At 57.0% G+C, this 24,688-nt stretch overlaps 1 protein-coding gene across 1 annotated transcript in view; it reads right to left on the reverse strand.

The window, feature by feature from the left end:
• ANKMY1 (ankyrin repeat and MYND domain containing 1) overlaps positions 1–24,688 on the reverse strand; it is a 48,133-nt gene that overhangs the window by 9,916 nt on the left and 13,529 nt on the right. Inside the window, exons 10-18 of the mRNA XM_068962021.1 lie at positions 23,670–23,777; positions 21,269–21,400; positions 19,196–19,309; positions 18,700–18,865; positions 12,439–12,514; positions 11,529–11,689; positions 3,179–3,308; positions 2,893–3,090; positions 2,176–2,351 (exon numbers count right to left, since the gene is read on the reverse strand). Coding sequence (XP_068818122.1) covers positions 2,176–2,351; positions 2,893–3,090; positions 3,179–3,308; positions 11,529–11,689; positions 12,439–12,514; positions 18,700–18,865; positions 19,196–19,309; positions 21,269–21,400; positions 23,670–23,777 — 1,261 coding nt within the window. The remainder of the gene's footprint in view (positions 1–2,175; positions 2,352–2,892; positions 3,091–3,178; positions 3,309–11,528; positions 11,690–12,438; positions 12,515–18,699; positions 18,866–19,195; positions 19,310–21,268; positions 21,401–23,669; positions 23,778–24,688) is intronic.

Here is a 24,688-nt window from a genome sequence, read left to right on the forward strand (position 1 = left end):
ATGAACGTAAAGAAAGTGTGGCCTGTTTATACAATGGAATACTGTTGTGGCTGTTCGGCTGCCAAGCGGTGTCCAGCTCTTTGCGACTCCATGGACTGCAGCATGCCACACTTACAGCTGCGGGGCTCTGCGGCCTGGAAGGACACCTGAAGCTCCAGGACACACAAACCTGCCTTCTGCATCCTTCCTGAGACTCACCCTGCCACTCCCCACCTCTGCAGAACACAGAATGCTGGGTTCTGGGTAGAATCCCGACACCTATAAATTCCAGGCCCTTTATGTCAACCAGCAACATTCCAGGCCCAGTGCCACTGCCCTTGCCCATCCCAAGCTGCCCCCCGGGATGCGCCCGTTTTGGGTTCCCTGACTCCCCCAGCTCTAGGTCCCCGGCCACCTCCTCCCGAGGTTCCCCTGACCTTATCTGGCCCAGGCCCCAGCCACCATCCCCAGCACCTCCCCTCCCCTCATGCTGAGGACATGGGCTCCCCGTGTATCATCCCCATGGCCCACCCCCCAGCCCCTGACTCCCCTGCTAGAAGAGCGGCCCATCAACCGCTCTCCCCGCCCCCCTCGCTCCACCTCCTGGAGCTCGCCTGCTCTGGGGCACGCCCACCTCGGGCACCGCCGGCCTGCTCACTGTCCCCTCCACCGGCACCCCAGTCTGTCCCCCGTCCTCCCCCACCGTCCTCATGACCGAGTCTGGACTCTGAAGGCCACCGCAGCCCCGCGCTCTGCAGTCGCCCACGATCACCCTGGGACACCGCGTCCTCCACGGTCCTGCCTTCCACCTGCCCCACCCCAGCTGCCCTCGGGGCGGGTCTGGGGCAGGGGCCAGGACTTCTTTTCCCAGCCTGAAGGAGGGCTGGAGTCCAGGTGGGTGGACGAGAGAAGCCTGGAAGGCAGGGAAGTGAGAGTGAGGGTCCTGGAAGGCAGGGTGAGGGGGCATCGGGCACACACTCGAGCTGGAGTGTTGGGGGGACCGGGTTGGGGAGGGGAGGGCGAAGCAGAGGGGGCCTCGGACCACTCACTCCCCGCAGACTGACTCCTCAGCAGCTGTCTGGAAAGGCGGCTCCAGGGAACCCGGCCCTCCAGCCACGTGGCGTGACCCTCTACACACTCACAGGCGCATGTGGACGCACACACTCACACAGGCATCCGCCCCAGTTGAACAGGGCAGGAGAAACCCCAACCCGCCCACCTCGTCTCCCCTTCCTGCATCTGTGGGCCGCGGCCCCCTCCCCTGCCCCTCCCTCCCCTCCCCCTCCCCCGTCCCTCCCTCCCCTCCCCCTCCCCCACCCCTCCCTCCCCTCCCCCTCCCCGCCCCTCCCTCCCCTCCCCCTCCCCCGTCCCTCCCTCCCCTCCCCCTCTCCCGTCCCTCCCTCCCCTCCCCCTCCCCTGTCCCTCCCTCCCCTCCCCCTCCCCCGCCCCTCCCTCCCCTCCCCCTCCCCCATCCCTCCCTCCCCTCCCCCTCCCCCATCCCTCCCTCCCCTCCCCCTCCCCCATCCCTCCCTCCCCTCCCCCTCCCCTGCCCCTCCCCCTCCCCACTTTTCTCTTCAGCCCCGCCTCCCAGATGCTCCCACACACTATTTCTGCACTGAACTCTGACCCCTGCAATCCCCCCCGGCCAAACCTTGACCCCCATCAGTCACTTTGACCCCTGCTTATCACTGCCATGCGGTCCTCACTGCCTCTTGGTGGGCTGGCTCTCCCCTCTCCCTGACGCTCAGCCAAGCACCCAAGGGACGAGACCAGGCCAGTGCTCAGCCCAGCCCCCAGCAGGCAGCCTGAGTAGGGCAGCACCGCTCCCCAGGGACCCGGCGTGTCCCCCATCCAGCCCCTCTCCAGCAGGTGACAGACCATCCCCCATGACTTTGACGGCCCGGGGCCACAAGGGAAGGTCTGCAGGCTCCCCTGGGGCCCAGGCTGTGGGGGACAGGTGGGGCCACCCTGGCCTGCCGCGAGCCCTCCCTCTTGCAGCCTGAGTGACTGTAGCTCCAAGTTCTCAGAGAGCGAAGGGGCCACGTGGCCTGCCCAGCAACCAGAGAAGGGAGGCAGGATATGGGCACCTCCTCTCACTCAGAGGGCAGAAGCCAGAGGAGGGCCTCGGTAACAGCACAGAACTTTCTGGAAAGGAAGCTTGGCTTTGCAGCAGCCCCAGGGATGTGTGACATCCACTTGGCTCCACGCACACTGGCAGCGCCAGGTCCCTACACGGTCTGAGTCTGTCCATGGGAGAGAGGAGCCCAGCCCGAACTGTCCCCGCATCCGAAATGCCAACCAGCTGCCCGAGGCACTCGGGATCTGAGGGGGTGGCCATCCGCTTGACTGCAACCCCGCTCCAGCCGGAGTCTCTGCGGACGGCAACGAGGGAGGGGAGCGTCCGGCAGGGAGGACCCTCAGGCTGGAGCTGGGCACGGATGAGGGCTGACAGAGCACGCGCTCCCATCACCACGGTGACCCCCAGGGGCGAGGTAGGAGGCGCTGAGTTTCCGGGAGAGAGAGGGAAGTGAGCGCAGCCCTGGCCTGGGGCCTGAGGGTGGCGGGGCTGGGGAGACGGCGCCCCGCCCAAGTGAAAACACACAGGGGCACAGCACCTGCTTGGGAGCAAGATAACGGAGCAGGGTGCAGCCCACGGGGAGGGGAGACGTGAGCCAGCACGACTGACTTCAGCGCGGCAACCACAGGAAGGCAGGCCGTGAGCCCTGCTGTTAAACCAGAAGCCAAGAGCGCTCCCGGGAAGTCACAAAGGGCGCAGCATCCACCGCGGCCTCGACCAGCGAGCCCGGGAAGGGACAGACCAGGTGTCACGGGCCGCAGAGCCCACGGCCGACCGCCCAGAGAGCCGGGGACGAGCGGCGGCCACGGCGGCCTGCGCGCCTGCATGCTGGGGACCTGCAGCCGGGCCCCCGGGGACGGCACTGGGGCTCGCCGCAGCAGCTGTGGGTCAGCCGCAGACACCGCTCCTGCCCTGGCCCAGGCCGGCAGCTGTGGCCTTCTCCACACCAGGGCTCTGCCTCCTGGAACGTGGGCCCCGCAGGGCAGGGACTGGTGTCCTTGGCCTCTGCAGAGTCCTGGGAAGCCCGGTGCACACTGCGCGGCACAGAGGCACTCAGGGCACAGGTTCACCACAGGGGAGTGGGCGTCGCCTCAGGGGCGGCAGGGGGGCGAGGGGCCGCACGGCCGAGGCAGCGTCGGGGCGCCTACGATGAAGGCGGAGCTGAGCAGCTGAAGGCTGGGTGCGAGGTGTGAAAGCGGACGACGGTGATTCCCACGACGGAAAGGATCAAACGACGGCAACACACGGTGGACTGGAAAACCACACATGAAAGGTGGCAACTGTCTCCGAAACTAAACACTGAAAATAATTACAGCGCCCGACAAGACACTCTCGGACCTGGCATGCAATCGACTGAGTGAGCACGGACAACAAACAGTGCGTCTGAGAGCAGGAGCTCCGGTGCGGCCATCCCGGGCGGTGGGGCCAGCACCCAGGACGGGCAGCAGACGGAAGGGGACACTCAGTCGCCACTAACCCCGGGAAGTGGGCTCCAGCCAGGCGGCGCTCATGCCCTGCACCAGTCACTAGGCTGACTATACAGTTACAGGTTCAGTTCAGTTCAGTCGCTCAGTCGTGTCCAACTCTTTGCAACCCCATGAACCGCAGCATGCCAGGCCTCCCTGTCCATCACCAACTCCTGGAGCTTACTCAAACTCATGTCCATCGAGTCGGTGATACCATCCAACCATCTCATCATCTGTTGTCCCCTTCTCTTCCCACCTTCAATCTTTCCCAGCATCAGGGTCTTTTCCAGTGAGTCAGTTCTTCACATCAGGTGGCCAAAGTATTGGAGTTTCAGCTTCAACATCAGCCCTTCCAATGAATATTCAGGACTGATTTCCTTTAGGATGGACTGGTTTGATCTCCTTGCTGTCCAAGGGACTCTCAAGAGTCTTCTCCAACACCACAGTTCAAAAGCATCAATTCTTTGGCACTCAGCTTTATCTATGGTCCAACACTCACATGCATATGTGACTACTGGAAAAACCATAGCTTTGACTAGACAGACCTCTGTCAGAAAAGTGATCTCTCTGCTTTTGAATATGCTGTCTAGGTTGGTCATAACTTTTCTTCCAAGGAGCAAGTGTCCTTTAATTCCATGCCTGCAATCACCATCTGCAGTGATTCTGGAGCCCAAAAAAAGTCTCTCACCGTTTGCACTGTTTGCCCATCTATTTGCCATGAACTGATGGGACTGGATGCCATGATCTTCGTTTTCTGAATGTTGAAATTTAAGCCAACTTTTTCACCCTCACTTTCATCAAGAAGAACTTCAGTTCCTCTTCACTTTCTGCTATAAGTGTGGTGTCATCTGCATATCTGAGGTTATTGATATTTCTGGCAATCTTGATTCCAGCTTGTGCTTCATCCAGTCTGGCATTTCCCATGATGTACTCTGCATATAAGTTAAATAAGCAGGGTGACAATATACAGCCTTGACATACTCCTTTTCCTATTTGGAACCACTCTGTTATTCCATGTCCAGTTCTCACTGTTGCTTCCTGACCTGCATACAGGTTTCTCAAGAGGCAGGTCAGGTAGTCTGGTATTCCCATCTCTTTCAGAATTTTCCACAGTTTATTGCAATCCACATAGTCAAAGGCTTTGGCATAGTCAATAAAGCAGAAATAGATGTTTTTCTGGAATTCTCCTGCTTTTTCCATGATCCAGCAGATGTTGGCAATTTGATCTCTGGTTCCTCTGCCTTTTCTAAAACCAGCTTGAACATCTGGAAGTTCACGGTTCACATACTGCTGAAGCCTGGCTTGGAGAATTTGGAGCATTCCTTTACTAGCGTGTGAGATGAGTGCAACTGTGCAGTAGTTTGAGCATTCTTTGGCATTGCCTCTCTTTGGGATTGGAATGAAAACTGATCTGTGGCCACTGCTGAGTTTTCCAAATTTGCTGGCATATTGAGTGCAGCACTTTCACAGCATCATCTTTCAGGATTTGAAATAGCTCAACTGGAATTCCATCACCTCCACTAGCTTTGTTCCTAATGATGCTTCCTAAGGCCCACTTGACTTCACATTCCAAGATGTCTGGCTCTAGATTAGTGATCACATCATCATGATTATCTGGGTCATGAAGATCTTTTTTGTATAGTTCCTCTGTGTATTCTTGCCACGTCTTCTTAATATTTTCTGCTTCTGTTAGGTCCATACCATTTCTGTCCTTTCTTGTGCCCATTTTGCATGAAAATTTCCCTTGTTATCTCTAATTTTCTTGAAGAGATTTCTAGTCTTTCCCATTCTATTGTTTTTCTCTATTTCTTTGTATTGATCACTGAGGAAGCCTTTCTTATCTCTCCTTGCTATTCTTTGGAACTCTGAATTCAAATGGGTATACCTTTCCTTTTCTCCTTTGCCTTTCACTTCTTTTCATAGCTATTTGTAAGGCCTCCTCAGACAATCATTTTGCCTGTTTGCATTTCTTTTTCTTGGGGATAGTCTTTATCCCTGTCTCCTGTACAATGTCACGAACCTCTGTCCATAGTTCATCAGGCACTCTGTCTATCAGATCTAGTCCCTTAAATCTATTTCTCACTTCCACTGTATAATCGTAAGGGATTTAAGTCATACCTGAATGCTCTAGTGGTTTTCCCACTTTCTTCAATTTAAGTCTGAGTCTGGCAATAAGGAGTTCATGATCTGAGCCACAATCAGCTCCCGGTCTAGTTTTTGCTGACTGTATAGAGCGTCTCCATATTTGGCTGCAAAGAATATAATCAAGCTTATTTGGGTGTTGACCATCTGCTGATGTCCATGTGTAGAGTCTTCTCTTGTGATGTTGGAAGAGGGTGTTTCCTATGACCAGTGTGTTCTATTGGCAAAACTCTTAGCCTTTGCCCTGCTTCATTCCGCGTTCCAAGGACAGACTCGCCTGTTACGCCGGGCATCTCTCCACTTCTACTTTTGCACTCCATTACCCTGTAATAAAAATCTTTTGGGGGTGTTAGTTCTAGAAGGTCTTGTAGGTCTTCACAGAACCATTCAACTTCAGCTTCTTCAGCATTACCAGTTGGGGCACAGACTTGGATAATCGTGATATTGAATGGTTTGCCTTGGAGACGAACAGAGATCATTCTGTCGTTTTTGAGATTGCATCCAAGTCCTGCATTTCAGAGTCTTTTGTTGACCATGATGGCTACTCCATTTCTTCTGAGGGATTCCTGCCCGCAGTAGTAGATATAATGGTCATCTGAGTTGAATTCACCCATTCCAGTCTATTTTAGTTTGCTGATTCCTAGAATGTCGACGTTCACTCTTGCCATCTCCTGTTTGACCACTTCCAATTTGCCTTGATTCATGGACCTGACATTCCAGGTTCCTATGCAATATTGCTCTTTACAGCATCGGATCTTGCTTCTATCACCAGTCACATCCACAGCTGGGTGTTGTTTTTGCATTGGCTCCATCTCTTCATTCTTTCTGGAGTTATTTCCCCACTGATCTCACAGGCATTGGAGGGACTGTGAGGAGATACCCCATGTCCAAGGGCAAAGGAGAAGCCATAGAGGTGGTGGGAGGGGCAAAACCGTGTTTGGAATCATCCCCACACCTGGGAGTCATCCCCACACCTGCGAATCGTCCCCACACCTGGGAATCGTCCCCACACCTGGGAATCGTCCCCACACCTGGGAATCGTCCCCACACCTGGGAGTCGTCCCCACACCTTGGAGTCGTCCCCACACCTGGGAATCGTCCTGGGAATCATCCCCACACCTGCCAGAGACACTTGGGGGCTCAAACATACCATGTGCCCACCAGGACCCAGAGACCCCACAGAGACTGAGCCAGAAGTGTCTTTGAGTGTCTCCTGCGGAGGTGCGGGTCAGCATGGCCTGCTGCAGGGGCAGGGGCCCTGGGTGCAGCAGACTGGGTATGACATAAGCCCTCTTGGAGGAGGTTGCTGTTAACCGCACCGTAGAGCTGCCAGAACGTATACAGGACTGAGGACACAGACTCTTAGAGGGCACACACAGAACCTTGTGTGCACCAGGACCCAGGAGGACGGGCAGTGACCCCACAGGGGCCGACTTGCCGTGAGTGTCCAGGAGTCTCCGGCAGAGGCGTGGGCTGGCGGTGGCCTGCTGCAGGGTCGGAGGCACTGAGCGCAGCAGTGCATCATGGGACCTTTGGAGGAGGTCACCATTATCTTCATCACCTCCACCATAGTTTGGCCTCAGGTCAAACAGTGAGGGAACACAGCCCGGCCCAGCCACAGGAAATTGGATTAAAGATTCACTGAGCATGGCCCTGCCCATCAGAACAAGACCCAGTCTCCCCCTCAGTCAGTCTCTCCCATCAGGAAGCTTCCATAAGCCTCTTATCCTTCTCCATCAGAGGGCAGACAGAGTGGAAACCACATCACAGGAAACTAACCAAACTGATCACATGGACCACAGCCGTGACTAACTCAGTGAAGCTGTGAGCCATGCTGTGTTGGCCACCCAAGACAGACAGGTCACAGTGGAGAATTCTGTCAAAACGTGGTCCCCTGGAGAAGGGAACGGCAAGCCACTTCAGTGTTCTTGCCTTGAGCACCCCATGAACAGTATGAAAAGGCAAAAAGTGGGACCCTGAACGATGAACTCCCCAGGTCAGTAGGTGCCCAATATGCTACTGGACAAGAGTGGAGAATAGCTCCAGAAAGAATGAAGAGCTACAGGTAAGCAGGTGAAACCACAGTGTAAGAAAATCGTTTGTAGAATCTGAGTGCAGCCTCGTACAGTCTCATCCAGGGTTGCTTCCTAAGCACACTAGCAAACTGGGCCCTCAAGGACAGTACGGATGGAGTGGACCACAGAGCAGACATTTCCACGTGGCCAAGTTCAACCGAGAGAAGGCCTTTCCCATGGGAGCTGGAGACGGGGTGGGGTGTGCTTCAGGGGGTCCTCACAAGTCAGGGAGAGCAGACCTCCCCAGGAGAAGCAGGCAAGGGGAGAAACAAACGCAGAATCGGCGCGTGGGAGTGAGCTGTGAGCTGAGGGTGCGGCACCCCGGGGGCTGGACGGGCGACACGACCAGAGCCCGGGGCTGGCGGGGCGGGGGAGGGACACGACCAATGACCTCCAGAGGCCGAGCCACGGACACAGAACCAAGGTGTGAAGAGCTAATCCCCATGAATTTAGACAAAGTGGAAAACGGGCCAACAGCGTGTGGGCAGCGGCCTTGCACATGTGGACGGTGAACCTACATGCCCATCAAAGGGGCATCAGGCAGACACGCTGGGGTTCCTGCGTGGAAGTGACAGGACCCCACAGGATGCTAGGAAGGCAGGTTAAGGTTCAAAGTGCACCTTTCTGTTTTGATGATGGATGGAGTGCATGGAAAAGCACACACGTGTGCACGGGGTGCTGGAGGACATATGTGTGTGTGTGCACGTGTGCACAGATTAGAATCTGAACACATTAAGGCGTTATCCTCAAGTAGACTGGGATGCTTTCTGCTGACGTCATCTTGCACAACCAGAATAAAGACTGTTTTCATTTGGGGAAAATGAGGTTGCAGACAAATAGCACAGATGTTCACAGCCTAGATTACAGCGTGACCACGCTCCCCCTGTAGGTGTGCATGTGTGTGTGGTGTGCACACACGCTACATATGATGCCTTCTGTCGTTCAGGCGCTCAGTCGTGTCTGACTCTTTGCAACCCCATGGACTGCAGCACGCCAGGCCTCCCTGTCCATCACCAACTCCCGGAGCTTGCTCAAACTCATGTCCATTGAGTCAGTGATGCCATCCAACCATCTCATCCTCTGTCGTCCCCTTCTCCTCCTGCCCTCAATCTTTCCCAGCATCAGGACCTTTTCCAATGAGTCAGCTCTTCGCATCAGGTGGCCAAAGTGTTGGAGTTTCAGCTCCAGCATCAGTCTTTCCAATGAACACCCAGGACTGATCTCCTTTAGGATGGGCTGGTTTGGGGACTCTCAAGAGTCCTTTCCAACACCGCAGCTCAAAAGCATCAATTCCTCAGCACTCAGCCTTCTTCACAGTCCAACTCTCACATCCATACGTGACTACTGGGAAAACCATAGCTTTGACTTAAAGACCTTTGTCATCAAAGTGATGTGTCTGCTTTTTAATATGTTGTCTAGATTTGTCAGAGCTTTTCTTCCAAGCGTCTTTTAACTTCATGGCTGCAGTCACCATCCACTGTGACTTTGGAGCCCAAGACAATAACGTCTGTCACTGTTCCCACTGGTGTCTATATAGACTCTCGGATGGAACTGGAAGCGCACGCACCACAGTGCCAGCCGCGTGATTCCCAGGTGCTGGGATAACTGTCATCGCCCATTTCTTACTTTTGTGTACACACGTTCTACAACTCATAAGACGTCATCGTTAGGAAAGTTTTCCTTCTGGCAGATGTAGTGAGAGGCACCCACGTCCCCCTCCTCCAGGAAGACACTCCACAGCCACGTCACGTGTCCCAGGGTGGCTTGCAGCCAGAACGGGCTGAGGTAGGTGCAGAGGCCCACCCCCAGCCTCCACGGGGAGCCCCTCGGCACAGCTAGCCCAGCTCCAGGGCGACGGCCAGGCCCTCTCCTCTGCCCAGCTGCCTTCCTCAGCCCTGCCGGGAGCAGCAGGCGGGACGGCCCCAGCGAACGTCCCTCGGGGAAGGAGGGAGGTTCACAAGGGAGCCCGGTCCTTGACAAGACACTCTGGAAATCAGGCCAAACCAGCACGGCTGCAGACACCACGCTAACCAGCGAAAAGCCTGCTGGGTTGGGGTCCTCTCCGGCTGGGCTCCAACCACCCCACCTCCTCTGCCACCTGCCCACCCGGGCAACATTCTGTTCTCAGCAGCACCTTCCACCTTCCTGCTGGAAGATGGAGTCCCCTGCCCTCACGCCTCACCACCCCTCCTTCCGCCCCTCCATGGGGGCAGACGTGCCACCTGGGGACCCTCCTTCCTGGCTCACGGTCACCCTCTAGTTTCCCCTCCATCCACCAGCCCCCCTAGAACAGCCCTGGCAAAGCAGACGTTCAGTAAATGCGCATGGAAGAAACGGATGCCCTGGCCACTAGTGGACAGCCTGGAGCCCGTGGGCAGGAACAGGAGGTGCCGCCCCACCCCCTGTGAGCCGTGATGAGCCCAGACACCCCCACCACCTGGCGGCACCTTCAGAGCACGCTCCAGTCTTGACGCGCACCCACCGCCCTCCTCTCCCGACAGACAGCCGAGGCCAGGGGGCCAGCGAGCCCACTGGCCAGACGCAGAGCCCCTGGCCTGGGTAGGGGTGCATGCGCACGTGCTGTCGATTTAGTCGTGGCCAAGTCCTTGGGACCCCATGGACTGTCGCCCACCAGGTTCCTCTGTCCATGGGGTTCTCCAGGCAAGAACACTGGAGTGGGTTGCCATGCCCTCTCCCAGGGGATCTTCTGCACCCAGGGATCAAACCTGGGTCTCTTATGTGTCCTGCACTGGCAGGCGGGTTCTTTTACCACCAGCGCCACCTGGGAAGCCGGGTCAGAGTGGAGAGGGTTAAAACCCCTCCAGGGGGGCCGCTTTATTTCAGGGTCAGCGAGCAGACCCCCACCTTAGAGTCCTCAGGGCCAGCAGCCCAGAGGCGGCCCCATGGGCGGGTGCCAGCAGGGGGGCCGGCGGCCCAGCCCTCCTGGCCACGGAGCCCAGCGCCGCTTCTTCACTGAGGTCCATCCACCCTCCAGGACTCCTCCTCCTGCTGCTCCCCTGGACAAGAAACTGGCAGGGAGCAGGGGGCCTGGGGGTGAGGGGCCGGGCCGTCCCCGAGGGGCCCACGTGCCCACGCAGGCCAGTGGCTGCTGCTGGAAGCGCCGCCCAGAGCAGCCTCTGCTCTCAGCTCCCCCGCGTCCCACCGCAGCAGGGGCGCCCAGAGCCCAGGGCCCGACATAGGGTGAGCGCTGCACAGGCACGCTCTGCTCAAAGCTCACACACGTGCAGGATACACGGCGAGAACCAGCTGTCAGGGCAACTGCTCCTCAGAGATGACCCAGGCCTCTGTCCTGCAGCCCCCGAGGTGAGGGTACTGTGGCCAGATCCAGGGTGCCCCCCACAGCAGTCTGTTACTAAAAGACCCATTTCACAGAGTGGGAAATGGAGGTGATGCTGTGCATCAGAGCTCCAGGGGCACGGGCCCAAGGGCAGGGGTCCATCCAGCCTCTCCACTGGAGCCGAGGACAGAGTCTAAGAAAGAGCAGGACACCCCTGCTTTCCCCCCGACCCCAATAGGGCCCAAGCCGCCTGGCCGTGTCCCAGGGGACAGCTCTGCACACCACCCTGCCCAACAGCAGCCTCGCCGGAGCAGCAGGGCCAGGGAGAGTCACCGCCCTCAGCCCCCGCCTCTCCTCCCTGCGTGCCTCCCTGTCCCCACACAGGCCCCCTCCCCGGGAATTGCACGAAGTGGCTGGAACTGGGGAGATTCCAGGGCATGACCGGGGCCACCCTCCCGGCCCCGCGGCAGCCCAGCCACCCCTGGCCTCACCAATGGCCATGAGCGCGCTGCAGTCCTTCTTGTGGAAGTCGGACCAGGCCTTGGTCTTGCAGTACTTGCTGCAGGCCAGGATCCCGTAGCAGCGGGTGCAGGGTGCCAGGCGCACCCCGACGGAGCGGCCGCACTGGTAGCAGAACTTGAAGAACGGAATCCTGCAAGGGGGCGGGCGGGCAGGGGCGCCCGGCGCGTGTGCCTGAGGCCCTGGGCGCCAGGACCCGCCACGTCCTGCGCTCAGAGCGGACAGCTCACGAGCCCTGGTCTAAGTGTATCCAGCCCGGCGCTACCCAGAACAGGAAACAAGCCCTCACCCTGTGCTGGCCAACACCCCCCGGGCAGGAAATGACAGCCCCTACGCGGGGACCCTCCCGTCATCACCATGGTGAGGGGTGGCAGGAGTCTGCAGTGTCTGGTTCTGGGCAGATATGCTTCGGGGCCAGGGGACAGTGAGCTGGGTGCGTGCCCTTCCCCCTCCCGCCCACCCACCCCCACCCTGCCCACCAGGGTGTCCTGGGCAGAAACTATCTGGGATGCCCATGGGGATAACACAGCACTGGGCATGCAGGACTGCCCCTAACTGCAGGGACGGGGCAGAGCTGGGGCCCGAGGGGGCCAGCAGTGGAGGGGCGAGGAGGGCCTCGGCCTGACGGGGGTGGGGGGCATCTCCGAGCAGCAGAGCTGGGCTCACCCCCGCTTAGCCACTCCCCCCTCCCCGGGGGCCATGGAACCCACCCAGAGCCACCCAGGCCAGTCCACAAGTGAGCCTGCAACCCCCGGTGCCCCCATCCTGGCTTGAGCCACGGCCCGCAGCAGAGCTGGGCCTCTCGGGAGCGACGCTGCCTCAGGCAGGGAGGTTGCGGCAGGCTCAGCAGCACCACTCAGCAGGCACCACCCAGCCACTTACTGCTCCTGCTCCGGCAAGTCCTGGGCCTTGGGCATGCCACCCCTCCGCTTCAGCCGGAGGCAGGGGGCCAGCTCCGCTGCATCGAGAGAGACCTGCATTAGCCTCCACGGCCCCCGGTCACACGTGATGCCCACCTGTGGAGGGCGGCACTGTGCTGCCCGCCTCCACCACCCGATAAGCCCCCTCCCCGGTCCTGCAAGGCCGGCGGGGCGGGCAGCACCGCCCTTGAGCGGCCCCCAGCAGGTCCGAGGGCACAGAGCGGGCTGTGTGCCCCTGCTCCTGCACCCATGCCCCGAGCTCCGCAAGCCTCCTGGCCGTCGGCCCCAGCTCCGGGTTCCTGACTCCGCTTTTAATGGCCACAGGCCAGCAACAGCTCCCCTCTGGCCTTGGCCAGCTCACGCGCCCCTCTGGCCTGGAGACCCTTGGCTCTGCTCTCTGGCCACTGGCAGCAGTTCGCCCAGAGGGCTGGGGGACAGGAGAGCAGCGAGCCCCCCCACAGTAATCACCTGATGCTCAAGCACACCCCTCTGCTTTCTTGTGCTTAGACATTGCGCCAGTCCTCTCAAGGAAGGCCACCCATCCTCCACTCCCCCGGCACCCCTTAACATGCAGGAACCCCACAAAGAAACACCCATTGGCCAGGACAGTAGAGAATGTGGGAGACCCCTCTCCCCGCTCCTCATGCCCCCCAGCCCCCAGGACCACTCCCCGTGCTGTTGAGGGGTCCAAGCAGTTCTGTGAGTGACAGAGCGGGCAGGGCCACAGCGCCCTCCCGAGCCACCGGGCAGAGCGAGGCTTCCAGGGGGAGCTGGCCGTAAAGCAAGAGGCGACTCTAACTCTCCTGCCCGAATTAGATCCCTTTCCTTTGTTTTTCTTGTCTAATTGCATAGTTTACAACTCTAGTACAATCTTACACAGAAGTGGGGAGAGAAGACGTTTCTGTCTTCTTCCTGACCTTGGGGGCACTGACTTGATGTCAGCTGGGGGGGTTTCTCACAGGCGCCCTCCATCAGGTTAAAGAAATACCCTTCTGCTCTTTGTTGTGTGTCTCATCATGAAAGGATGTTGGATTTTCTGCATCAGTTTTTTTTTTTTTTTTACATCAATGGAATTTTCTCTTCCATTTTAATAGTGTAGTATATTACATTGACAATTATGTTGTTGTTAAACCATCCTTGCATTTCTGGAGTGGATCCCACTCAGTCATGGTAGACAGTTCTTTGGCACGATGCTGAGTTTGGTTTGCTACTGTATGTATATTTTTGGCCACACTACGCAGCACGTGGGATCTTAGTTGCCCAGCCAGGGATGGGACTCATGCCCCTGCACTGTAAGCACAGAGACTGTCAGGGAAGTCCCAGTTCATTAGTATTTTGTTGTAGGTTTTTGCATTTATATTCATAAAGGATATTGGTCTTTAGTTTTCTTATAATGCTATTGTCTGGCTTTGGAATCAGTAATGAGGCTTCATAAAATAAGTTAGGAAATGTTCCTTTCTCTTTAATTTTTGAAAGAATTAGAAAAGGATTTGTGCTAATTCCATGTTAAATGTTTGGTACAGTTCACCAATGGAGCCATCCATACCTGGGTTTTCCTTTGTTTGGAGGTTTTTTGTTACTTACTCAATATTTTTGATTGTTATAAATCTGGGCAGATTTTTTATTTCCTCTTCAGTCAGTTGTGGTAGATGCTATGATTTCAGCAACTTGTCCGTTTCATCTTGCTGCTCCAACTCGTCATAAAGTTGTTCAGAATATTCTCTCATGATTCTTTTCGCTCCTAAATGTTTGGTAGTCATGCCTACTCTTTTCATTCTGATTTCAGTAATTTGAGTCTGCATTTTTTCCTGGTAAATCTAGCCAAATGTGTCAGTTTTCCTGATTTTCTCAGTGAACCATTTCCAAGGTTTACTGACTTTCTCTATTATTTTTCTATCCTGCATTTCACTAATATTCTCTCTAAAAGACACACATACATTTCTCTAGCTGGCCAACTAGCTTACTTTAGGTGTAGCAAGCTCTTCTTTGCCAGTGTCTTAAGGAGCAAGGCTAGGGTATTGACTGAGGTTGTCTTTCTTTTCAGTATGGGCATCCACAGCTACACATTTCCCTGTGATCACTGCTTTGTTGCGCTCCGTGAGTTTTGGTATGCTGTCTTCTTCCACATTCAGATCAAAGTACTTTCTTTTTTTTTTTTTCCAAAGTACTTTCTAATTGCTTTTTTTATTTCTTCTTTGACCCCTGGTTATTTAGAAGTGTATTGTTTTATGTGATATCTCCAAATGTCTTCCTGTTATACTCATTTCTAATTCCATTCCGCTGTGGCCAGAGTACCTAATCTGCATTCTTTCTATGCCTATAAATGTATTAGGAGCTTTGTGTGGGGAGGGGTTTCTGATGACCGAGCACATGGTCTGCCCTGGACAACGTCCCGCGTGCACTTGAGGAGAGTATGCATCTGCTGTCTGGTGGGCAGAGTGCTCCGTAAATGCACGAGGTCTCTGGTCTAGCGTGTGTGTGTTCAGCCACTCAGCCGTGCCCGACTCTTTGTGGCCCCGTGGACTGTAGCGTGCCAGGACTCCCTGTCCCCTAGTCTAACAGTATTGCTCGATCTTTTCTCTATGATTTTGAGCCTAGATTTTCTACAAATTATTGAACATCAGGAACTGACATCTCCAACTATTTTATTATTGAATTATTTATTTTGCATTTCACGTGTGTCTTTTCTGCTTTGGTTATTTGGGTGTCTGCTGTTAGGTGCATATAGGTTTATAATTACTTCATCTCCCTGATTAATTGACTCTTTCATCATTTAAAAATGTCCCTCTTTATCGTCAGTAATGTTTTTGCTTTAAAGTCCATTTTTAGGTAATATGGGTATAGCTATTCCAGCTTTCTTGCGGTTGTTATTGTCACGATGCAAGATTCTTTTATCATTATACTTCCAATCTATTTGTATCACTGAGTCTAAAATATGTCTCCTGTGGGAAGCATGTAAATGGATTTTTCTTATTTTTAGTCAATCTAATGGTTTCTGCCTCTTGACTGTATTATTTAGCCCACTCAGACTTAATGTCATTACTGACACAGCTGGGCTTACCTTTGCGGTTTTACATTTTGTTTTCTATGTGTCTCGTATTTTTGTCTTTCTACTCCGCCTTTATTTACTTTTTTGCATTAAGTGAATACTTTTAAATGTAATGTTTAATTTCTTCAATTATTTTAAACTATACTGTTGTTATTTCCTTGAAAGTGAAAGTGAAAGTCACTCAGTCATGTCCGACTCTTTTCAACTCCATGGACCATACAGTCCATGGAATTCTCCAGGCCAGAATACTGGAGTGGGCAGCCGTTCCCTTCCCAACCCAGGGATCAAACCCAGGTCTCCTGCATTGCAGGTGGATTCTTTAGCAGCCGAGCCACCAGGATTACAATAAATAAAATCCATATATATATATATGCTTATAGTAATTTTTTTTATAGAATGCTTATATAGAAATCATGCGAATTTCTTTTTAAATCTGTTAGGAAAACATGCATTTATTTTTTAGTTTTACACAGTGCTCTTTATTCACACGGATGACTTGATTTCCATCCGGAGCCACGTGCTTTAGTGCTTCCTGTAAAGCAGGGCGACGAGGGACGAGTCCTCAAGGGTTCTGTCTTCGGGAACGCCTTTCTGTCGCCTCCATCCAGCTTTGCTGGGTCTAGCGTTCTCGGCTGAAGCTTCCCGCCTTGAGCGCTTGACTGGGCCGTGCCACTGCCTCCTGGCATCCGTGGCTTCTGAAGAGGGGCCAGCTGCTGGCTTCACTGGGGTCCCGTGTGGTGAATCGTTCGGTTCTCAGTATTTTAACTATCGTGTGTCTGTTTGTGGGTGTCTGTGTCGATCCTGTTGGGAGTTCATTAAGCTCTCTGGATACACAGGCTGACGATGCTCAGCAGACTTTGGATGTGTTCGTCATGGTGTCTTCCGCCGCGCTTCCTGCTCGCCTCTCTCCGCTGCGCCCACGCGGATGTGCCCAGTGGTGCCCACTTCTCACTGGGGGCCTGTTCGTTTCCCATCATCACTGCTTCCCTCTGGGGCTGGCTCGTTATTTGTGCGTTGGGCGGTGTGTAGGTGAGAGGGTAGGGGAGGCTCGTGTTTGAGTCGGGGCCGGGGAGGGGTGTTATAGACACACCTGTATCCTTCCAAGATTAATTTGCTGAAAGCCTAACCCCAGTGCCACGGGACTTGGATGGGGGCTTTGGGGTGATGGGGGCAGAGCCCTCTGGTGGAATTAGTACCCTGTAAAAATAGGAAGTGCACGCTCTCCCTCCCATGTGAGAACAGGACAGGCAGATGGCGTCGAGGAGCCAGGAAGCGGCCCTCCTCAGAACTGGCCACACCGGCTCTTGGCTCCTGGAGTTCAGTCTCCAGCCTCCTGAACTGAGCAAACACCTGCTTGTTGACTAAGCATCTCCCGCCCTGCTGAACTCAGGCCACAGTACCTTTACAGCCCCTGACCCGACGGGACAGTGAGGTCGTGTGTGGGCACGCAGCTATGAGGGGTCGGCGGCCACAAGCTGGTGTGAGGGTGAATGGACGTGCGTGGCTGTGGGTGGGCTGGTGAGCGTTGGGGTGGGGGGGGGTTATGATGGATGGTGGGGGTGTATGTGTGACAGTGTGCCAGGAGGTTCTGTAGGGAAGGATGGGATGAGTGTGCATGTGGGGAATAATGGTGTGGGTGCGTGGGGGGCGGTGAGGAGGTTGGTCCCTGGGGGCTTGTGTCGGGGCTGGGCTGGGGTAGCGGGTGTGTGAGGAGTGGTGGAGGTGAGCAGTTGGCAGGGATGTGTGTGAGCGGGTGGTGGGCATCTGGTTAGTGACTATTTGTGGGCTGGGGGACAGGGGTCTTATTTTGTGTGTGCAGGAAGTTTGGATGTTGGGGGGTGTGTGCGAGAGAGGCGGGTGAGGGTCTGAGGGTGCGCTGGTCTGTGGAGGGGTTTGGCAGGTTTGTGTTAGTGTGTGAGTGTGTGTGCAGCAGTGAGGAGCGCTGTGTATGGAAGGTGGGCATCTCGGGGCTGCAGGGTGCAGACAGTCAGGCGGTGTGTGGAAAGGTGGGTGGGTGTGGGCTTGGGGGTTGTGTGTGTATGTACGTGTGTGGATGGGGGCCTGGCAGGTGGGGGAGGTGGAGAGGCTGGTCCATGTGTGTGTGAGCACACGCGTGGGTGGTGGGCAGGGTGGGGGTGCTGCTGGGGGGCTTAGGGTGCGGGGTACATGTAAGGGAGTTGGGCAGGGCGGAGGGGCATCGGGGTCCCCCCTCCCAGCTGCTCTCTGAGCGCCCCCGGCACCACCTCTGTCTCCCCATCACCCGCTGTGCAGGTTCTGGGCAGCGGACGGGAGCAGAGGTGTGGCTGAGGAGAGGCCACCGGTCCCCGGCCCCCTACACAGGCAGCCGTGCCTCAGGCTCGCCGCACGCCCTGCCCCACCCCCATCTCCTGGAAGGCACAGCCCCTCCCCTGGGCCCGTGGGCTTCCCCGGGAGTCCACTCTCTTTCACCAGCTGAGCCAGGAGACAAGCTCCCTGTCTGTGCACCATGGGGTTATGGATCCTTCGCCCATGCCCGAGGACCCGCCCGGCTCTCACCCAAGACCGCAGCTCAGGCTGGCTCTGCCATGGGGCTAGACCACGCAGGGCCCTCAGGAGAGGGTGACCCAGGGCTTCACCCCTAGACCAGGCTGTCTACTAGCTCCACCCCCACGGCGCAGCTCACCAAGCAGACCGCAGGGCACGGTCCCTCGCCCCCACCCCCGGTGCAGGCACGTCGCCCCTCCTCAGGTGTCGTGTCCCCCACCGTGGCAGCAGGGGAGGCAGGGGGTGGGGCCGGCTGGGACACTGGGCAAAGGTGATGCTCCCAGACCTGTGATGGGACCTCCCAATTTCTCTTCCCAGGCTCACCTCCCCAGCCCAAGAAGCCCCTTCTCAATTCCCCTTGCAGACATCCTTGGCAGAACATCTGTGGGCCAGGTGGACACTGGCCCAGCAGGCATGTCCTCTCCTGGCCCACCCCACACAGCCTCCTGGAGCCAGACCTTCGGGGGAAGCAGCCCCTAGCACAAGGCACCCATGCTCTTCCACGATGCATAAAGCCTGTCGCACACACTCAGGCCAAGGAGGGCTCCGGGTCAGCTCTGCGCTGCCTGAGGAGCCCACTGCAGCTGCCCACCCCGCTGGCTGCCCACCACACCCACGTGACCACCCTGCCCGAGCGCCCACCACACCCACCTCTCTTGCTTAGATGCAGCACCTTCAGGTCCCACTGGGACTCCTTGGCAAAGACGGCCTGGCGCAGCTGGAGGCCCATGTATTCCAGGAGCTTCTTCCGGGCCAGAAATGTCTCCCGCTCTGCGGGCATCAGCATGTGGAAGGGGCAGTGGGCTATCTTCCGGTCCTGCAACCCAGCGCCGGTCACCACCTCTGAGCACGGGGCACCCGGCCCCCAGTCCCCCAGGGGGAGCAGGCCCAGCAGCCCTGGCCCAGGCCCAACGCTGTTTGGGGTACACTGTGGCCGTGGCGAGGACTGTGAGGACAGACCAGGATAACGCTCAGAGGGCTGGCACAGAGGCAGCTATGCTGAGCACATGCTTGGGGGCCTGGGTTCCCCTTCTAGGAAGCCGGGGGAGGACTTTGGTCAGAGGCATGAGGGACATCTGGCCCACCTTACCCAAGAGTTGCTAAAAGCCCCAGTCCACCCCCACCACCAATGAGAGACTCAGCCCACCTGGAAGAATCTGAAATACCCATAGTCGACCGCTGTGCCCACAGCCGTTTTGTCCCCCTGTGAAAGTGTCACAGGGTTCAGGATGTCAGCCCCGTAATTAATGAGCCGGTCAATCTGTGGAGAACAGAGCCCACGTCATAGGCTCGCATTTGCCCCAGCCACCAGGGGGTCCTCACCCCCAGCAGGAGAGCAGGGCCGGGCTCCTGCCCCCTGCGTGACCCAGCTGGGCCAGACTCCCAGGTGTGCGGAGTGTCAGCAAGACAAACCAGACAGACGGACGAGACATCAGAGTGGTGTATCCTCAGAGCAACCCTCAGAGCAAGGTCGAGTCTGAGGGCTGGCCGGCTCCTCGGGCGGCCCTCCCTGACCCAAGCGCGCCCCCAGGGCACCCTGCTGAGGTCTGGCCCCACTCCACTAGCGGTAGGTGGTGGGAGGGCAAACCCCAAGCGGTCTGTTGGAGACAACAGCCGGGTGCACGTGCAGTTGAGGCAGATCATGGACAACAAGATACAGAAAGGCCAGAAGCCCAGCTGCCACTTCTGAAGGCCAGGAAGCAGAAGCAGGGCACGCGCACACATCCTGCGCTCAGCACCACCGAAGGGCGGGCAGACCGCCTGAGCCTCCAGACTGACCCCGGACACAGCCCCCCATCCACCCCATAGAGGAACAAGCGCACCCGCCTAGGGAGTGAGCAAGGCAACCTGTGACTTGTTCTCAAGTTCTGCAGGCTGAAGAGGCCAAAAGCCCTAGTCCGTACATGTTCACCATCCATCCAGCCACCCAGGGCACTCAGTAAGACCGCAGGCGCTGTGTGCCTGGTTGCAGAGACCAGCTACGTGTGTGTGAGTGTGTGTGTGCTTGCACACGTATTCAGAGGCGTGTGGATGTGTGTGCATGCGTGTGTGTGGCTGCAGAGAGCAGCTGTGTGAGTGTGCAGGGGCTTGCACACGTATTCAGAGGCGCGTGGATGTGTGTGCATGCGTGTGTGTGGCTGCAGAGAGCAGCTGTGTGAGTGTGCGGGGGCTTGCACACGTGTGCACCAGTGTGTGGCCATGTGTGTCCATGCATGTGTGTGGCTGCAGAGAGCAGCTGTGTGAGTGTGCGGGGGCTTGCGCACGTGTGCACAGGCATGTGATGTGTCTGTACATGCACATGTGTGTGCATCTGGACCCTGGCACACCCCGAGGCAAGGTCCTCCACTTCTGACGCAGCACCAACTGCATTCATAGCAAACAGCATCCGTCAGAGGCGCCCACCCAGACCACGACAAGGAAGGATGCTGTGCTGCGCAGAGGTTCTTTGGTTTCACAGTCTCATCGAGAAATGCTGACAGAACCACAAACCACAAGGCTCAACGTGACAGACAAGAATCCAGCTGTCATCTACAGGAGTTCAGAAGTCACATTTGCTGAGCAGGTGTCAGCAGGGTCGCTATTTGGGGAGACACAAGGCGGCCTCAGTGACTCACCAGCCTCTCATCACTCAACCTTCCTTCCTCACAAACAAAAACTCTGGGTTCTGGGGGCGCTGCCAGTGAAGCTTTGCTTCCAGCAGAGAAAGCACCCCTACCCAGGACACAGCTCCCCATCCCCCACTCAGGACACAGCTCCCCCATCCCCCGCAGGAAACAGCTCCCCTATCCCCCATCCCCCAACCCAGGACACAGCTCCCCATCCCCCACTCAGGGCACAGCTCCCCATCCCCCCACTCCCCCCATACAGCTTCTGGATCCCTGCTCATCCGTTTCTGTCACTGAAAACTCTAGAGTCCTGCAGCCAGACCAAAGCCAAGCCCAATGCCTCTCAAGACAAACTAGGGACTCTTGTCCGGCCTTTTGAGTGGGTTTGCCACTAACATATTTTAGGTCTATAAACTATAAAAGGCAAGAATTGTTTGTACTTTCTCAAGTGTTTGGAACATCAAGTCTTGAACACAGAGCAAGAGCCCATGAAGTGCCGCGAAGCGCCTTGCCACAGGCAGGGCCAGAGGGTCCAGCGCAGACCCCAGCCCCTGCCCGCCAGGGCCGCCCCGTCTACCCTCCCGCCCTAGGGCCGCCCCCCACCCCTGGCTCACCAGGGCCAGCCTGCTCTCCAGGCTCCTCTGGCTCTCATAGATGATGTCACAGGCCACACACAGGGCACTGCCCAAGCCTTTGGTCAGTAGCATGTTGGGGTCAGCTCCGCAGGACAGCAGCTCCTTCACAATCTGGACACAGACAGCCCTGTCAGCACCCGCCACGCCCCCTCCCAACAAGCAAAGGAAGCGCCCGGAGCGGGGCCACACAGGGCAGCTTCCCTGCTTCTCACCCCAAGGGGCCCGGCTCAGATGGCGAAGCTGGGCCGGGCACACAGCGGCTCCCTAGCGAGGACTCCCACTCCCCAGGGCAGCCCAGGTCCAGCGCTTCCTCAGAACAACATCCAGTTGCTCAGAAGTGGTCCCAGCGCCTCTCTGCTTTCCACCCGGGGATGCAGCCAGATCCTGCCGGGCCTCTCACCCCACAGGGTCAGGCGCACGTCCTGCTGGTCCATGTCCCTGGGACCGGCCTGCTTCTACCCGGGGTAGCTGGTCACCGTGATCACCTGAGCACGTGCAGAGGACGGGGCTCCCTTGCTCCCTGCTGTTTCCCCAGTCACTAGCCCAGGGGCCCCTGGGGAGCCTGGAGTCAGAGCAGCAGCTCCAGACACCGAGACACCGAGACACCGAGCTTGGCCCTCCGGGAGCTTCTGCGCCTGGGGTGAGGCTCTCCTCCAGGCTGCCCGCCCCCCACTCCAGGGCTGGTCACAGAGCAGGTGCCCGCATGACCCACTGAGTGAATGACTCGGAGCACGAGGCAAGGCAGGAGGCGGAGGGGCCGGGCAGAAGGCACGTGGGAGCCCCAGCCCCTCACCAACAATGGCTGCCTCAGGCCTCCCCGACATGCCATTTCACCAGAGAGGCCCTCCCATCACCCAGCTGCAGGAGCCCCCGTCATTCTCCTCCCCTCACCCATCACCACTTTCCTCATAAACTTACTGCCTGACAGTCACACACCAGACTGTGGTCCATCTGCCCCAACTAGAACGTAGGATCCTTGACACTTCTGTTTTATTCAGCACCTAATGCCTGGAATGGTGCCTGCCTGGTACATAGACTACTGTGCAGACAGTACCACCCTAATGGCAGAAAGCAAAGAGGGACTAAAGAGCCTCTTGATGAGGGTGAAAGACGAGAGTGGAAAAGCTGGCTTAAAACCCCACATTCAAAAAATGAAGATCATGGCATTTGGTCCCATCACTTTGTGGCAAATAGATGGGAGGGAAAAAATGGAAACAGTGGCAGATTTTGTTTTCTTGGGCTCCAAAATCTCTGTGGATGGTGACTGCAGCCATGAAATTAAAAGACACTTGCTCCTGGGAAGAAAAGCTACGACAAACCTATACTGTGTATTAAAAAGCAGAGACATGACTTTGCCAACAAAGGTCCATACAAAGTAACGGTTTTCCTAGTAATAGTCACCTACGGATGTGAGAGCTGGACTATAAAGAAAATTGAGCACCAAAGAATTGATGCTTTTGAACTGTGGTGTTGGAGAAGACTCTTGAGAGTCCCTTGGACAGCAAGGAGATCCAACCAGTCCATCCTAAAGGAGATCAGTCCTGGGTATTCATTGGAAGGGCTGATGCTGAAGCTGAAACTCCAATACTTTGGCCATCTGATGCAAAGAGCTGACTCATTTGAAAAGACCCTGATGCTGGGAAAGACTGAGGGAAGGAGGAGAAGGGGATGACAGAGGATGAGATGGTTGGAGGGCATCAGCGAGTCAATGGACATGAGTCTGAGTAAGCTTTGTAAGTCGGTGATGGACAGGGAGGCTTGGCGTGCTGCAGTCCATGGGGTCGCAGAGTCAGACACGACTGAGCAACTGAACAACAAGACAGAAGGAGGGATGGATGATGAAGACTGGAGGGTTGAGGGTGGGTGGGCAGGTGGACGTGCAGGTGGACAAAGGCATGGAAGGAAGGAAAAGTGCAGGACTGGGAGGGAGGATGGATGGATGGATGCCTGGGAGTGTGGATGAGTGGATGACGGGGAGGATGGATGGATGGATGCCTGGGAGGATGGATGAGTGGATGCCTGGGAGTGTGGATGAGTGGGTGAGTGGACGACTGGGTGACTAGTCAGCGGGGTGGGTGGGGGGTGGGGGGAAGAACAAACCTGGTCCTTGGCAGCGGGGAAGGTGGGAATCACCCAGGGTGCCCTCCCGGAGCTCTGAGGCTGAGTCAGCACCTCCCGGGTGAGCCCTCACCCTCATGCTCACTTCCTCCCTCCACCCTTCTCTCTGAGGGGCACTCCGTCCTCGCAGGAGGGGACCCTCTGGCCATCACACCATGCTGTCCCTGGGGCACCTCAAAGACAGCACATCCCAGAGCCTGCGTTGGAGCAGCGGCTCAAGACAGACACGTGCAGGTACACCGGTGGGGTAGGACTTGCTCACCAGGTCGTTGCCACTGGCAATGGACAGGGAGAGCGGGGAGTGGCCGCTCCACAGCAAGTTGGGGTTGGCTCTGTGGGCCAGCAGGAGCCGGACGACATCCCTGGAGCACTGGGCGGAAGCGGTGGGAGGACGGCGGGTTACAGGGGCGCCTCCCCTCCAGGGGAATCTCACACGGTGTGCCGTCAGCCCGGCCACTGACTGCTCCTCCCTTGCACTAGGGCCCTGGCTGGCACACACAAGTGCCCTGAATGCTGGGTAGTGAACGGGGTTGGTGGATCCGCAAGCTGAGAAGAGGCTTTCCAAACGTCGATCATTTCAGATGGAAAACAGGGACGTTGGTGACGAGGAAGTTGATTGGAAGAAAAGAGGAGAGTCGGGGCCGCTCGACTGCAGCTGTTGCAGACCCTAACAGAGCTGCTGCCGCTGTATCGAGACTACTGCAGCTGGGCCAGGCACAGGGCAGGCGGGGCAGAGGATGAGCCCTGCAGCTGGGCCAGGCACAGGGCAGGCGGGGCAGAGGATGAGCCCTGCACCAGGACACAGCAGGTGTGAGGAACGCAGCGGCACTTTCAGCCCTTCGCCCCCAACGAAGCTATCGGCCTCCCCCTCCTCCTCTCTGGGATGTGCCCGCGGGAGCTGACCCAGACTCTCCTCGCCACGGAGCGCTCTGCTGAACCCCTGCTGCTCTGCAGACAGGCAGACCCCAGGGGCCAGCTGGGCCACCCTGCAGGACCACCCTCTTCTCCAGCCTAACTGGCCAGGCCAAGGGGAGCCCACAGAAGTGTGCCGAGGGGTTCCTGGGAAGCTTCCCCTCTTCTCACTCTCCCTGCTGGAATGCAGGCGTGATGGCTGGATGGCTGCAGCCCTCACGTCTTAGCACTAGACTTTACACTGGTGATCTGTCCTTGATCTGCTGAAGACATGGCCTATGGTGTCTCCTGACTTTGTTTCCTCTTAACTTTTCCAAATCCAAAATCAGTACAAAGGACAAAGGCGTGTGAGCTAGAAAGAGCTGTGTG

The sequence above is a fragment of the Capricornis sumatraensis genome, chromosome 2, assembly GCF_032405125.1.
Source record: "Capricornis sumatraensis isolate serow.1 chromosome 2, serow.2, whole genome shotgun sequence".
Taxonomy (NCBI): Eukaryota; Metazoa; Chordata; class Mammalia; order Artiodactyla; family Bovidae; genus Capricornis; species Capricornis sumatraensis.